Source organism: Cydia strobilella, chromosome Z, assembly GCF_947568885.1.
Source record: "Cydia strobilella chromosome Z, ilCydStro3.1, whole genome shotgun sequence".
NCBI classification, from domain to species: Eukaryota; Metazoa; Arthropoda; class Insecta; order Lepidoptera; family Tortricidae; genus Cydia; species Cydia strobilella.
Window position 1 is genome coordinate 24730341 of NC_086068.1, and position 17032 is coordinate 24747372.

General features: G+C 36.7%; 1 protein-coding gene across 3 annotated transcripts in view; it reads left to right on the forward strand.

Moving 5' to 3' along the window:
• LOC134754211 (F-box/WD repeat-containing protein 7-like) overlaps positions 1 to 17032 on the forward strand; it is a 70274-nt gene that overhangs the window by 28274 nt on the left and 24968 nt on the right. For all 3 annotated transcript variants that reach the window (XM_063690372.1, XM_063690373.1, XM_063690374.1), the window contains exons 4-8: positions 5484 to 5573; positions 5969 to 6013; positions 9213 to 9376; positions 14517 to 14732; positions 15105 to 15393. In XM_063690372.1, the coding sequence (XP_063546442.1) occupies positions 5484 to 5573; positions 5969 to 6013; positions 9213 to 9376; positions 14517 to 14732; positions 15105 to 15393 (804 nt within the window). The remainder of the gene's footprint in view (positions 1 to 5483; positions 5574 to 5968; positions 6014 to 9212; positions 9377 to 14516; positions 14733 to 15104; positions 15394 to 17032) is intronic.

Here is a 17032-nt window from a genome sequence, read left to right on the forward strand (position 1 = left end):
CGTAATGGTACGGAACCCTTCGTGCGCGAGTCCGACTCGCACTTGGCCGGTTTTTTATTATTACATAATGTGAACAGTTTTGAATGATTCACGGTTAGTTTCACTAGACCTATATTGACCGGGATATGGGGCATCTCCTCGAGACGGGTACAAATCACTGGATCAAGTTGCATAGTCCCAAGATCATTTCGGCAGAACGCCACTATATACCAAGACTGGTAAGAGAAGCCGTTGAAATTCACAAATACAAAAATTTCAATCGTGATGGGTTTAAACTGTCAAATGTGAGGAATCCTGTGATTTGTTTGTGTAAAAAAACCAGTGATGTCCGAATTAAACACGCGTAGTGACAGTGTGCGTGTATGTGTGCTTGGACAGACCAACGAGTGGTAACGTTGAAAGCGAACGCAGCCGATGACGCACAAATGAGGGTAGACCGAGCGCGGTCTACACAATTTTGACACCCACCCGCTATCTTCAGGTACCCGTAAACAAGATGCATGTAAGTGCGTCGAAATATCGGTAGCGCGAAAACAATACAAAAGGCAATCGCGGTCAATATAAGTAGTATTACATAATTTTACCTGGAGACGTCTAAAACGAATACAATGACGATACACGTAAAAGTGCGCGACCGTGAACGGAAGAGCAGCAGATTTGCCCAAAAAATAACAAGACGAATTGCAAATGTAGGCAAAAAAGAGACTGACGAAAAACAAATGTGATTAAAGATAACCTGCGAATGATGCGATATACGACGAATAAAACCGTTACCAAAAACGAATAAGACGTATGTACATAATGTACATATGGGGCATTTTCTATGAAAAGGGACCTTATTGTCGATGGCGCTTACGCCTCACAGCGTCGCGCGGCATTGTATTTATATCGGAGCATCGTTTATAATGGCGTAAGCGCCATCGACAATAAAGTCCCTTTTTATAGAAAATACCACATACCTTTTCGCCGCCACGTCAATGAAGTAATAAAGTGTCATCAATAGTGATGTGCCGTTCTCGAGAAAGTGCGGGAACGTGAGAATGTTGCGGGCATGTTCTCGAGAACATTCTCTCGGGCGGAAATTTCTGAGAAAGTACAAAATATGTGTACGAATTCAGTTTTTTTTGTTTGTGTATCATTCTATAAGTGTTTAATAAATGATTAAAACAGTTTGAAAACGAACAAATTATTCTAAGGGCAACTTTCTCTTCACTCTCAAGAAATTCCCGAGCATATTCTCGGGAATGTTCTCGCGAGAACTTTCTCGGCACTTTCTTTGTCCGTTTATTGTAGGAAATATATTAAATTATTGGGATAATGTTTCTTTTTTGCTCAAATAAATGTCGTATATGTGTTTTGTGAATATTAGTAGAGCGACCTGGTTTCGAAACAATATTTTAAACTTAATATAGTAAAATTCTCATTGCTCTCAAGAATATTCTCGGGAAAGTACTCAGCAAAATTATGTGCTATTATAATTTTATATAAAAATGGAAATCTAATAATACGAGATACTTTTTTTTGAGATAATAACAACAATTTCGAAATAACTTAAAAGGGTCAATTTTTAAAGAGGGTGTTTTTTCGACATTTATATGGCATTTTTTTTTAGAAAATCTAATTTAAAATCATCGTTTTAGGAAGGGTTTTATAACAACACAAAATATACTGTAGGAGGCACCACTCTACTTTTTATAGTTGGCTTGCTATGGACGTTCAAATATCGACATTTGTATGGCACTATTCTGCTATTTGTAAGGCGCGTTTGACATGTATAATTATAGTATTTTTTCGAGATTTTATGTCAGTATAACATTTAAAACTTTCGCTTCTTGAACACATATTAAATCACATTTACAATCAGGTCACTTTTCGTCGCGTAGTCACACAAATCTATGTTTTGACATTTTGCTGGGACGTCAGTTAGCCGCGACCACGACCAGTGAAACTTGTGTCGAAACGTCAGTAAATAAAGGTAACAAAATAAATTCGCGATAGAACCGATTGTAAATAAGTTTTATATCAGTATCAAATGTTTGGCACTATTGTTTATTTTTGTGGCATTTGTAAGACCCTGACGACATTTGTATGGCACCTTGCCGATATTTGTATGGCACTGTGTCAACATTTTTATGTCACATTCGACATTTGTACGGTCAAAGTAGCCATACAAATGTTGACATACAAATGTTGACATACAAATGTGGGCAATAATATTTTCGGGCCATTTTCGTACATTATGTACCCGATTCACGTATTTATTAAACACAACATTCTTACACCATATTCCTAACTTGTATTATAGTGAAACACATTTTTATTTCAATTGTATATCAATAAATAAGGACCCATACAAATGTCGTAGTGGCCGTACCAAAATACGTCATTCGAAAAGATTTACTGTTATTCGGTCAAAAATACCGTTTCTGTGTCCACTATCGTTGAAAATAGAAGCCCAAGTAATGTACCTACTAATGTATCGTTAATTAACATGTAATGGTAGGTCAATAGACAAACCAGATTTAGGGAGGTATCCTTGAGTCATACAAAAACAGTTCCGCGCGGGACAACCACAAAAAGGCTTTCCTGGTTTTAATAAATAACGCATTATTTTTTTTATAATTAGTTAGTAGGTTAGTTTATCAACTGCAAAATGTTAGTGATCGCAAAAACGGAATTGTTTTTTGATGTCACCACAAATTCATACCGTCAATTGCGCAAAATTTACTCAAAAATGTTTCCGATAATGTACTCGAAAGTATAATATTTTTTTTATTTATATGGCTAAAAATGCAACTTAATAAGTTTTGAAAAAAAAAACAAATGTTTGGTACCAGACTATTATCGCTTACCGTACTTTTCTTTCCATAAGCAACTAATACTCATCGAGACAATTCTAACAACTCCAAACACAATTAGTTAGTGTCGTTTTATCACAGAGATCCCATGGTCACTTCCTGTCTCCATCATCAGATCAGTACCATGTCATCATAATATTGCATTATCATCCGAATTACATATGTATGCAAAATTTCAGCTCAATCGGAAATCGGTAATTGGGTCTAGCTTCCAAGATTTGACACACTAACTAACAGGGCAAGTTAAATAAAAGCTTGTAAAAATTCAAGTATCTGAAAAACACATGTACGACACGAAAATCACAAAGCCAAAGAAAATCTACATAGTAAATAGTTTGTATTCAAAATACTATGGACGTCTTATAAGGAAATGTGCAGGAGCATGTTCTCATCGAGAACATTCCCGAGAATATGCTCGGGAATTTCCCGAGAGTGAAGAGAAAGTCGCCGTTATAATATACTATTACATTTGAATGTTTGCGGATGTCTATCAATTACTTAAATAATAATAAATGAACATTAACATTGTAACTTTTTTGCAAATTTTTATAACTTTCTCGGTAATTCTCATCTAAGAGAATGTTATCGAGAAAGTGCGGAAATTTCCAAGAGAAGGAATTCCCGAGAGCGAGAACATTCTCGCTGGCACATCTCTAGTCATCAACGCCAAGCCACAAATTGCACGTCAGCAACCCGTATACTTTAGCTATTTATGCAACAAGTGCGGAAATCATCTTTACGCACGTTTATCATACAATGTTTTACTATGCATTGTGCGAGTAAATAAAAAACATATCATGGCAAATAAGTTTAATTATTAAAAGGAGTGTTGTAAAACGACACGAGTTGCAAATTACCTATTCGCACGTGTATCGTACAACGTTTTACAGTACATATGGCCCTTTAAACCTTCGACATATGCAGGAAAAGTGCTCTTTTCCGCACTAGTGCAAGAAAGTAGCACCATATGTACTGTAAAAAAATATTGAAAACAAAAAGCAGTAGTGCGGAAAAGTAGTACTTTCCGCATGATATGGCTCCGTAGAAAACGCACTTTTCGAGCACATGCATTGTAATAGTTATTTACGATACAAGTGCGGAAAAGAGGAAATTCGAAACGAGGGGCGATAAATTAAATCACGACCGCAGGGAGTGTTTTAAATCGACACGAGTTTCGAATTGCCTATTCGCACGTGTATCGTACAACGTTTTACAGTACATATGGCCCTTTATACTTTCGACATATGCACGAAAAGTGCTCTTCTACGCACTAGTGCGAGAAAGTAGCACCATATGTACTGTAAGATATAAGATATCTCGGTACTCGTGAAGTAATGACATACTTTCCGCACTAGCATCGAAATGTACTATTACAGTACATATGGTGCTACTTTCTCGCACTAGTGCGTACAAGAGCACTTTTCGTGCATATGTCGAAAGTTTAAAAAGCCATATGTACTGTAAAACGTTGTACGATACACGTGCGAATAGGCAATTCGAAAAGTAGCACATTTTGAGCAACTGTATTAAAAAACATATTTTTAATACAGTTGCTCAAAAAGTGCTACTTTTCGTGGCTGTTTAGCGTGCGGAAAGTTGGTTTTCGCGAACTAGTGCTTTGTAATTTTCCAATTTTTTTAAATTTGTACTTGTTCCAATTCATGACTACTTATTGATGAGTGTTTATATTAGTTTCCTTTAAACGTCGTAATCAACATTAAAACCTACTGTTAATGTAAAAATACGAAAAATATGCATATTTCATATTTTATTACTTACCTCTTCATCATTATAAGTATTATAACACGTTTATTTTTTAATGTTGAAAAACCGTTCTTAATAAGTTGTCTGAATGGAACGGAACGCCTGTCAAAGAAGAGGCTAATTTTCTTACTGCAAGAATGAAGTTTCCAAAGGCAACATTCCATATTGTTTTTATAAATAATTATACGATACACAAATAATCGTAAATAACGATATTTAGGTAATAATAGTACAATGTTTTAATATTTACAATTGTTTGTCTTATAGAACATGCATTTGAAAAAAAAAACTTTCATTGAAGTGGGTTCAATAATAATAACAAAATCTATTCTAGTCGAATAAAAGCTAGAAAAACACCTCTTCATAATGTCAATGTCAATGATGTCACAGAATTAATAATATAAAAAGTTTCGAATTCCATTCCTTAATACTTGTTGCTTTTCATATTTTTTTCGCAACTGTATTAAAAAACGTCGTTCGATACACGTGCGGATATGTCGGTACTCGTGAAGTAATGACATACTTTCCGCACTAGCATCGAAATGTACTATATCAAGCCGAGGCGTGTGGGACACAAAATGTACTGACTTATTTTTTTTTTCAATTATTTGGAGCATTGGCGTACTGACTTTATATTAAGTCAATGGCGGCGAAAAGGTTAAGAGAGAGACAAGTATACAGAATTTGGCCAAAAAATACAATGACGAACCACAGACAAATGCACAACGATAATAAATAAGAAATAAACGAAAACTGAATGAGACGAGCGGTGATGATACTAAATGTTGGCACACTTAAACCATCATTATTATACCTATTAAGAACAATATTTATTGAATTCTAATTACGTATTGTTTTCAGCCCTACATGCAGCCATTTTGCGATGGGGATGATGACTCAGATGACGACGTAATTGAAGAAACGTGGTGTACTTGTTTATCATCTCATGAGGTATTTTATTGTTCTGTATAAATCAAATAAGTACCTAATAAGTTTAAAGCATACTCGGTCAGCTTTTAATGACTGATCTAAATTATAAATAATTGTATCATATATTATAATACATCTGACTTGTTTGTTCAAATATTTGTTCCTGAGTTATAGATGTGTTCTAAGACTTCCAAGTATGTATTTATATATAACTCTATACGTATTATACCATCGTCGTGTTGTACCCACAACACAAGCCGTATTAAGCTTGCTATGGACTAGCTCAATCTGTGTAAAATTGCCCTATAATATTTATTTATTTATAACAAATAAACCACTTTCGCGAGCAATAGGAACATTAAAAAATGAATGTAGTAAACACATTGTAGGTAATAAATAAACCTGTGTGTTTCCAGGACGACGAGGATGACGAAGAGCCAGAAATTGATGAGAGACTTTGGGTAAGTTAATTGATATCGAGATAGCTTTTTAAATGAAGATCCTACAAAGGACTATGCGTCAAAATGGTCCAAAAACAGAGTTGAGAGTTATCTCATTTAATAGGTCTTTTTAAATACTATATTTCATTATACGGACACCAAGTTGAATTCCATTGCAGAACTAAAAAAATCTAGTTTTAATAGAAAAGTGCTCATATATGGTCCGAGAGCTGGCAGAAATTTGGAGTAGGTCCTTGAGGCAAGCTGAAAATTTGCCTGATGCTTCTCCTATTTTACCCTATCTCAGCACTACAAGTCTGGCTGCAGGGTAGCTGGTCTAAACCGACCTATAAATTTTTAAAGAATTTTTTTTGGTGCCCAAAAAAGGTTCTTGAGGCAATCTGTAATTTGTACAAGTGAAAATTGAATATAGCAATAAAAAAGTTATGCCAGACGATTTGGCCGGGTCTTTAACCTTGCCAGACGCGTGCAAATTATTTTTTCAAAAAATTCAAAAAAGGTTCTTGAGGCAATCTGTAATTTTTACAGGTTAACGTTAAGTCATACAAAAATAAGCCAGACGTTTTTTTTTGTTTTTTTTTTGGCTTTTTTTTTTCAAATATAAATTAAGGGTCACCTAGAGGGGAACGAAAATTTTATTATTTTTGTGCTACGACGCATGGTTTAGGAAATACAGCCCTATAAAGAGTTTTTTTTTGGGTTTTTTTTTCAAATATAAATTAAGGGTTGCTTACGCGGGAAAGAAAATTTGATAATTTTTGCGCTACGACTGAAAAAAAATCAGCTGTTTAGCCTGTTCGCATGAACACAGATGCCATGTTTACATAAAAAAAAAAACTTAATTTCGTATGAAATTCCTGTACAGTTCTCTCGAGTTGCTCCGCCCGAAACGTGATACTTTGAAGCCTATTTTGACGCACATGAGGACGATATGTTTGAGAAAAGAAAATAAAACGATTAAAAACGATTATCGTTCCAAAAACTTGTTATTTAACTGTACAGCGAATAAAATAATTTAAATAATTTATAGTGACGTCACAAAGTTTGTGACTCCCCCTTCCCCTTGTCACAACATGTCACATTTTCTTGACCCCCTCCCCCCATAAACGTGTGATGTAATTAATTTTATTACATTTATTCATTTATTTCAATCAACTTAGGATCATAATATATTACATTATAACATTACATAAAATTATTATATTACAGTTAAGATTAAAATTAAAGTTAAATTAGACTAAAATTATATTAAACCCCTAAAATAATTAATTAATTATTTAATAAATTGTTTATTATTTAATTATATTATATGACCCCTAAAGATGAAAAAAAAAAACATGAACACAGCCATGCACGCCATGTTTACATTAAAATAAAATAAAAATACTTCCCGGCCTAGGCCTTCGTCATAACTAATGAACTACCCGGATCTACAATAGAGATACAGCTGGACATATTGTCGCTAATTTCATATGTAATATGCCCACACCCTATTCATACCCATAATTCTATACACATAATTATCATAATTATACACATCTTCATACAATCACATCGTACATCCGAATTTGTACCTTTCAATCTTGAATTTTCTGCACTACAAAAATAACTTTGTATTAACATACATTTATACAGGATAACAAACTTAATTTTGCGTGCGAGTAAGTGCCATACGTAACTTTCTAGATCGTCTGGCAGGTAGAAGGCCCCGACCAAATCGTCTGGCTTATTTTTTATGACTATTTAGATACTTCACTTTAACCTGTAAAAATTACAGATTGGCTCAAAAACCTATTTTGAATTTTTGAAAAAAAAAAATTGCACGCGTCTGGCAAGGTTAAAGACCCGGCCAAATCGTCTGGCATATTTTTTTTATGACTATTTAGATATTCAATTTTCACTTGTAGAAATTACAGATTGCCTCAAAAACCTTTTTTGGGCACCAAAAAAAAACTTTAAAAATTTATAGGTTGATTTAGACCCGCTACCCTGCAGCCAGACTTGAAGTGCTGAGGTAGAGTAAGATAGGAGAAGCATCAGGCAAAGTTTCAGCTTGCCTCAAGGACCTAATACTACTCCAAATTTCTACCAGCTCTCCGTCTAATACTGGTTCCTTCGATCGGTCAAACCATTTGCCGCGCTCGCCCGACCGGCGCGTTGCGCGTTGTGCGATGCGCGAACATCTGCCCTGCAGCAATTCATTTGCTTACTTGGACTCTATTGCCTAGGTAATAAGAGTGACTCAGTTCTGTAATGGAATTCCGCTTGGTGCCCACGAAATGAAGTACATAAAAATACCTACCATAGAATAATGACCTAACTCTCATTTCTGTTAGTTTTTGGACCAGGCTCATCCAAGAACGTTTCCTTTAAGTAAAATGAAACTTAAGGTTTTAAGGTACTTTCCCTCCAGGGCCCATATTTTTTTTCCACACTGTATACATATACATACCACTAAGGATTTGAAGTCCTCTTAGCATGAATATAAATTATATTGGTGATTCGAAAACAACATAACATTGCAGTCTTAGAGGCAATAAACTGGAGGCGGACCAAGCTAACTCTGCATGGCAATTGCAATTACAAAGTGTGGCCATGTCATCATTAATGTCCAACTTCTATGAAAATATGTCGTGTATAACACATGTACACTTCCTCACTTTGTTCCGTTCAAATTGTTGCAAAGTTAGCTTGGACGAACTCGCCCATCGAACATTATGGAATATTGTTGGTAAGTTCAATCTGGTATAATTTTACATTAGTTTTTGGAACGAATTAAAAAAGTATGATTTAGTTCTCAAGAACTGTATTTAGTAGCGTGTATATACTCGTACTTCAGGTCCGCTGTTCTTATAGCGGACCGGTTAACTACATACAAGCACATAAAATAAAATATCTCTTAATTTTATAATGTTTCGGAACAAAATAATTACTATGCACTGGAATCTATAGTAGTCATTAGGAATTTTGTTACTTTGGCTCTTTTCGAACAAGCTATAAGTAATAAATAAGGACAAAATTTGGTAATTGCTGAAGTTCATGCTTTACCAGTTAAATATTTAAAAGACTCAGATTACCTACTTAAACAGGTAAGGCCACTAATATGCGAAATATCAATACTTAAATAATATTATAGTTGAATTGACATTAAGCCTTCAAATATGGTGTTAAGGCCGTTAATATAGTACATATTTGGCAGAGAAAGAGGCGTTACGAGCCGCCCCCGCCTCAGTACGCGAAAAAGTTCTGCCCGGATGGCAGCACGAGCGCGCCTCCCGACGGCGGCTGGCTGCCGGCGCTGCCGCCCTCCTCCATGCCCGCCACTCTTCAAGGACCACCTGAAATTAAGAATTGGCTCAACAGGTACACCCGCTCGCTAAATTGCATGGCTACTTTATGAATTCATAAATTTTTTAGCTCGTTGTACATATACCTGTACATATACAATTAGGTTTAGGTTTAACATAATTCTATCTAAACAATAAAATTTAGCGAGCTCTTTCACGATGACAAAGAGTTTGGTGCAACCGATCCTTAGTGCCAGTTGCACCATCCGCACTTGACAGACTGAACAACGAAATTATTGGAGATATGAATATTGACCTGAAAAAACAAAATAATATTAATACTATGTAGGTTTAGACTTTCTGAACTGGGACTAGAGGGTGGCATAACTCAATTCACCCGTGAGGAAAGTAAAGGAAACATTATGTCAAGATCCTGTATAGATCACATCTTCTTGAGGCCGATCAATTGCCACTCAGTACATACCGGGGTCATTAACATATCTATTGCTGATCATTACATAACGGGCTGTGCGCTACTAGCGGAAGCCGCTCGACCCCAATTTCAAAGGAATACCGCAAATCGATGTACAGGAGTCGTAGCACGGTACGCTTATCACCATGCCTGTCACGTTCCAACAAGTATGTGAGTGCGAAAGTGACGGACTTAGTGATAGGGGAACCCATGCTGAGCGGGCAGGTTAGCCGTTTGGCACACGCATACTAGAGGTCGAAACAAAATTTATGACCCGCAGCATTATTTTCAAAATTGCTTTCTTGGGGTTATATAATAAGATATTACGTATCATTTGTGGTATATTGTACAAAGAAAAATCGATAGGGTATATCGTATCTGAAGGATACAATCTTGATATTTTGTGTCAAAAACTAAACAAACTATACCAACTGATGAAAGGCGCAGTTAAAGGGTTAAAGAGGTATTTCCCGTTCGATATATGGATATTACGTATCATTTTATGATTAATATGTACCGTATCTGCAGTATAGTTCCATAAGTCTCGTGAAATAGGTATTGAAGTAGAACTGTGTAACTTGGTAAAATTGAAAAACTAAAAAAAAAATTGTTAATGATATTATTTTCAAAATTGCTTTCTTGGAGTTAGACGTGAGGATATCACGTATCATTTTTGGTATATTGTACAAAAAAAAAGAGCCATATCGTGTCTGAAGGAGCCCAAACTTGGTATGTTTCGAAAATTCTTTTTGTATTAATTTAAAAAAAATGCCCGAAATGTTATGATGTGATATATTTTTAGAATCGCCTCAAAAAGCCCTTTCGTATGATACCACATACGATAGGTTTTGGTATTTTTTTTTATATACAAAAAAAAATATGTTTTACCACTTCCCCCCCAGCGAAATTTTTTTAGGAACTGCGGGTCTAAAAATTTGTTTTGGCCTCTAGTATGTGTGTGCCAAACGGCTAACTTGTACATCGATTTGCAATATTTTTATACGAACGGGTTAGACTCTACCGATAACGGGCGCAAGCGCCCGTGCGCCCGCGGCGCGATTAGTTACCGTGCTAGACAACGATAAGATCGATATTGCGCTGCAGCAGGTTGAATGGGATGAGGCACTCGCCTACAACTGTCCGAATAGAATATTTAACTTCGTCAAGGAAAAAATTCAAAATGCATACGATGAATGTAAAAAGACTATAAGTTGTAAAAATATAAAAACAAAATGTAAATGGGTAAATAAAAAAATGCTTAGAATGTGTAAACAAAGAGATAAAATGTAAAAAATTTGGAAAAAGCGCCGGAAAAAATTGAAAATAGAATTTTATATAATAAGTATCGTAACAAAACAAATAAATATATTAACTTCATTAAAAATAAGTACATTAAACAAGAAATTACAAAAAAAAAACGAAAAAAATATGGCGCATAATTAATGAACTGTGCGGCAAAATAAATATAACATGAAATATTTTAAAATGAATGAAAGAGAAATATGTAGTAATTTTGCCCAAGAATTTCAAAATAATGTAAAGAAAATATCAGTTACATGTAAAACACAAATTCTGGACCATACCGGGTTCGCCGGGGGCGCAGATGTGGCAATGAGGGTTAAAAAGGCGACATGCGACAATATTTCTAAAATAATCAAAGGTCTAAATGATAGAAAAAGCCCTGGGTATGACAAAATTCGAGTCATGGACATTAAAAAAAATTGTATTAAAATGACACCAATTCTTACTCACTTGATTAACACCTGCCTTGCCACATCGGTGTATCCCGACGAACTCAAAACGGGTATAATACGTCCTATTTACAAAAAAGGAGCGCATGATTGTAATAACTATAGACCAATTACTATATTGTCGTGTGTCGATAAGGTAATTGAGAGATATCTCGGAAACGAAATCAGTAACTTTTTGACTCAAAACAATATAATTAACAGTAAACAATACGGTTTTCAAAAAAATCGAAGTACCTCTCAGCTACTTCGTGACTTCAACAATGAAATCAACGAGCACATGCATGAAAAACGGCATGTGCTCGTTGTTTTCATTGATTTCAGCAAAGCTTTTGAAATGCTAGATTATGAGACGTTATATTACAAATTAGAGCAGAGCGGTATACAGGGCCCTCTAGTTAACTTGCTGAAAAACTATCATAAAAATTGACATACACGCGTAAAAATAAACAACACATACAGTGACGAAATAAAAACCGAAAAAGGCACGGCGCAGGGATCCATAATTGGCCCAACGGAATACCTGCTATATGTTAATGATATTGTGCAACATAATAACTGAGGGCTCTGTCTATCAGTTCGCGGACGACACATGCATTATCGCAGCCGACCGTGACATAGCTGCCGCAGAACGCATAATGCAATCCAACTTCAACACTTTCTGCAAATGGGCGCACGATGTCGGTTTAGTAATTAACGCCCAAAAGACTAAGATAATGCATATTCATTCAGCTCACAATAAAACTACTCATAATATTACTGTATTTGCACACCAACATAGCTGCCTGCACCAGCATAATATCACAACGTGTAACTGTGAAAAAATTGAAGTGGTCACAGAACACATGTACCTTGGGTTAATAATCGACCACAGATTCAACTGGGGACCGCACATTAATTATGTGTGCGATAAGTTGAGAGCCATCCTAAGTAAAATGTCAACATTAAGATATAAGTTACCGTACAAAACCCTACGTATGTTGTACTTAGCCCTTGCTGACTCTGTGATCGGTTACGCTCTGAGTATTTATGGTAAAACCTATAAAACATATACATATAGAAAAAATATATAACTTACAAATAAGATTATTGAAGACACTTGTACCTAAGCATATCAAAAAGAAGTACGAAACAGATTATTCCCAACTTTTCAAATACTGTAATATACTCCCAGTTCAAAATATGTGTAAACTAGCCATACTAACAGAAGAATATCACCATGTTACTAAACTAAAAGAACACAAAAGATGTACAAAACTAAGAAGTCTACAGAACCAAAACAAATATTGTATACCCAAATATAACAACATATATGGCACTAGGCTGTACACAACTACACATATATATTACCTAAAATATTTAATGATCTGTCAGAAGTTGTTTGTGCTAAATATTTAAATGGTAAACATATAAAAAAGTCGATAAAATGCACTTATTAAAAACTAACGACACAAGCTATGTATAGGTATACTAAGAATCATACTTATGATAAGATATAGGATATATTGTTTCTCTTTATGTTATTCTCGAACTCCCCATCGGCACACAAACCTCCATAAGGTTTTGCCTACGATGGGTCTTGTAATAATCTAACAAACTGTAATTTGTTTCCTAATTCAATAAAAAAAAAAAAATAGCAAGTAACATTATTTTTATTGTTATAGGCACCCTTTTATTTCATTTTATATGCATGGTAGTAGTAAATTCAGTTTATTATGTTAAAAAAATATACATACGTGTACCAGAGATGACCAGGGTGCCTAGCCAAGATGCCACCCGTTTTGGTACCTATAGTTTACATTAAAACTAAATCTGTAGCTGGCCTCTGAAATGGGTAGTAGAAACGCGTTCCGTATGTCTTTCGCTTTCCAGAAGACCAGGGTGCCTAGCCAAAATGCCAAGCGTTTACGCTCCGTAGTGAACGAAACGCAACTGTCTCTGTTGCACTGATATGGAAGTGATAGAGAGAGATTACGCTATTGTTCGCTTCGGAACGAACGACTGGCTTCTTGGCTAGGCTGTCAGATTTACGTTAAAACCACTTAAAATCAAATCTGTAGCTGGCCACTGAAATGGGTAATAGAAACGCGTTCCGTATGTGTTTCGCTTTCCAGATGACCAGGGTACCTAGCCAAGATACCAACCGTTCGTTCCGTAGCGTTGTAAGAAGCCATGCAATACGACCAATCTCGTTCTCGTCGACCGACCAGTCAATAGGGAATATTACGCAAAAAACTGCGTAGAGGGCGTCACTAACACAATCACAGGGCCTACCCCGAAACACGAAATCGAAAGTTCGGGTCTGCCTCTTTATCACTCTTGCATATTCGACCGATAGAGAGGCAGATAACGAAATTTCGATTTTCTAGTTTCGCGGTAGGCCACCTGTAAACAAACCGCTTTGATGCATCAATGTCATAGTGAAAACTTGTCAAAAAACTGTTAAAGGCATAGTATGTATAAGTTACTCTATGGTTTAGTATGTGCACTAATGCTGCACTCTGGTGGCAGAACATTTTTTTTTTATACTACGTCGGTGGCAAACAAGCATACGGCCCGCCTGATGTTAAGCAGTCTCCATAGCCTATGTACGCCTGCAACTCCAGAGGAGTTACATGCGCGTTGCCGACCCTAACACTCCTCTCCCTCGAGCTCTGGCAACATTACTCACCGGCAGGAACACAACACTATTAGTAGGGTCTAGTGTTATTTGGCTGCGGTTTTCTGTAAGGTGGAGGTGCCTCCCCAGTTGGGCTCTGCTCTAGATCTGGAATGACATCCGCTGTCCTGTGCCCTACCACACAAAGCGAGATGTCATTGCAGTAATACTCCCTATTGAATCATTCAGCTTTGGTGAATAAATCTTTCACTATATCTGTGAAAACTAACAGCCAGTAAGAACCGTCAATAAAAGTTGTAACTTTTATAATTGTAATTGTATACTTTATATTTTATAGAAGTTGTAACTTTTATAATTGTAATTGTATATTTTATAGATTCCAATCTTGGTCGAATGCCGAGAAGATTGAAGCGATAGACGCGCTGATCGGGCGCTGCGCCGCGAGCCACGTGCGGCACATGATGAAGGCCATCGAGCCGCTGTTCCAGAGGGACTTCATCTCGCTGCTGCCCAAGGAGCTGGCGCTCACGGTGCTGGGCTACCTGCAGCCCAGAGACCTGCGGCGCGCCGCGCAAACTTGCCGATACTGGAGGTAACACCTTCTATTTGCTCGTTCACGTATGGCGGCGTGACTCGGTCGTTCACAGCTTTGCTACTTACTGGCCGCATGCCGCATGGTGTGCGCATTTCGCCCCAGGGATCTTGGTGAGATATTTAGTAAAACCTATGGGATTCGAGATCGACCACGTAGTTTCTAGTCTAAATATAATTCTAATTCCGACTATTCAATCGCTTCATATTCAATTTCGTTACGAGTAGTGTTGATGACCATGAAGCGTAAATGAAATGCCACACCGGTGAGATAGGAGGTGCTGAGGCAGAAAAAGTGAAAAGGCCGTAATACCCCTTTAGCATACATTTATTCTCTTATACAATATGTTAAGACTGACGTGGTTTCTTTTAGGTTCCTTGCCGATGACAATCTACTATGGAAGGAGCAGTGCCGCCGCATAGGCATTACGACACTCAAGAAGATGCCTCGGTCGCTGCCCCGCTGCGTCAGCCCCTGGAAAGCGGCCTACATGCGCCAATACCTGATCGAGAACAACTGGCTGCACAAACCGGTCAACAACCCTATCATGATGAGAGGACATGATGATCACGTCATCACCTGCTTGCAGTTCTACGGAAATCGTATTCTTAGCGGCAGCGATGACACTACGCTGAAAGTGTGGTCGGCTATTACGGGAAAGGTAAGTTTCCATCTGCATACTTCAGTAACTTTCAAACGTGCTTGGGTGTTCACAGAAGTCACATTTGTACTAGTTTAAGCCACTTTAGATGTAGGGTAGCACAAAACATTGGGCAAATACAATAAAAAGTTAGATGCATTTTTGTACGGAAATGATCATGACAATTACATACATAGCATGGGCCCTAGGGCGGAATAGGCTATTTACAAATTTTTGAAAATTGTTTTAATTGATTGTTTATGACTTAATAATTACACTACATTGATATTTCCGTGAAATTTCCTGTATTAAATATAAAAAAAACAATGTTAAAGTTTATTTATTTTGAACGCGCCTTAAACGCTGTTTTTGCAAAGGGGCTAATCACGTGACACGTGTGACGTCACGCGCAAGTAAACTCAGTCAATGACCTTAGTTAATCTTATGGCTTATGTGCATTGAATTCATTATTTCACTGTAAAATAGTATATAAATGGTGTATAGTGCCGCAATGTTCAAGTACGACTATGAAAAATCTAGACAAATCGTTTGTTTCCATTCCAACGAATTCCAAAAAAAGAAAAATGTGGTTAAAACTAGCGCGAAGAGACCCAAAGAGCATTTTAGCGCATACAAATGTTTTTATGTGTGAAGACCACTTAACTGTAAATAAATATGGTAATTAAAGCAGCGGATTTTGTTGTATTTAACGAAACGAAACAAGATCTAGGTATTTAATGTATTACTAATTTACTACATAACCTCATAACAATAGCTCTTTCAGCATTAGTAGGTAGTTAGTAGCATACTTTTTCTTTCAAACTAAAGTGCAGTATGGAGATACTATTCTCGTCATCGTATTCTATATATATATCGTCGTCGTATTCATAGATTAGTATATGTTATTACTGTAATAATTTAATGTAAGGATACAAGATATATACAGTGGTACTACGTAAACGAAATTAATAACTAGCTTAAATCTAAAATAGGCCCTTGAGGCATTGTACCAAGGATGCTGGCGGCATTTCCCCGCTGTATCGCAATGCTGATACGTTGTGCGAGAAAGCCGCCAGCTCTTCGGTCACCAGTTACGTCAACCAGACGCTTCGCGATTTCTGCAAACAACTTATGCGCGCTGGGACCCCATGGACCTAGAGTTTCAACTCCAAAATAGATAAGAAACTCTCGGATATTTCACGTTCACGTCTCTACTAGTGCTGCCCCTAGCGGTCCTGCTCTCAACTAATGAGACTGTATATGCAGTAAACACGCACACATGTACACACACACACACACACACACACACACACGCACGCACGCACGCACGCACACGCACGCACGCACACGCACGCACGCACACGCACGCACGCACGCACGCACGCGCACACACACACACACACACACACACACACACACACACACACACACACATACTTATGGATTCTTTACCTACATGTAACAATTTTAATATTGGAAACTGCTTAGAAAACTACATAAATCAGTTTTTCAGAATAAATAAATGAAAACTTACGTAGAATCAAGTACAATATATTATTTATAAGTACCTACTTATTTACATACGTTCCATTCCAAGTAACTAAGACAAATGCAAATACAGCGACGCTTTAAGCGCACTTCCGTAAAAATATCTTAACAG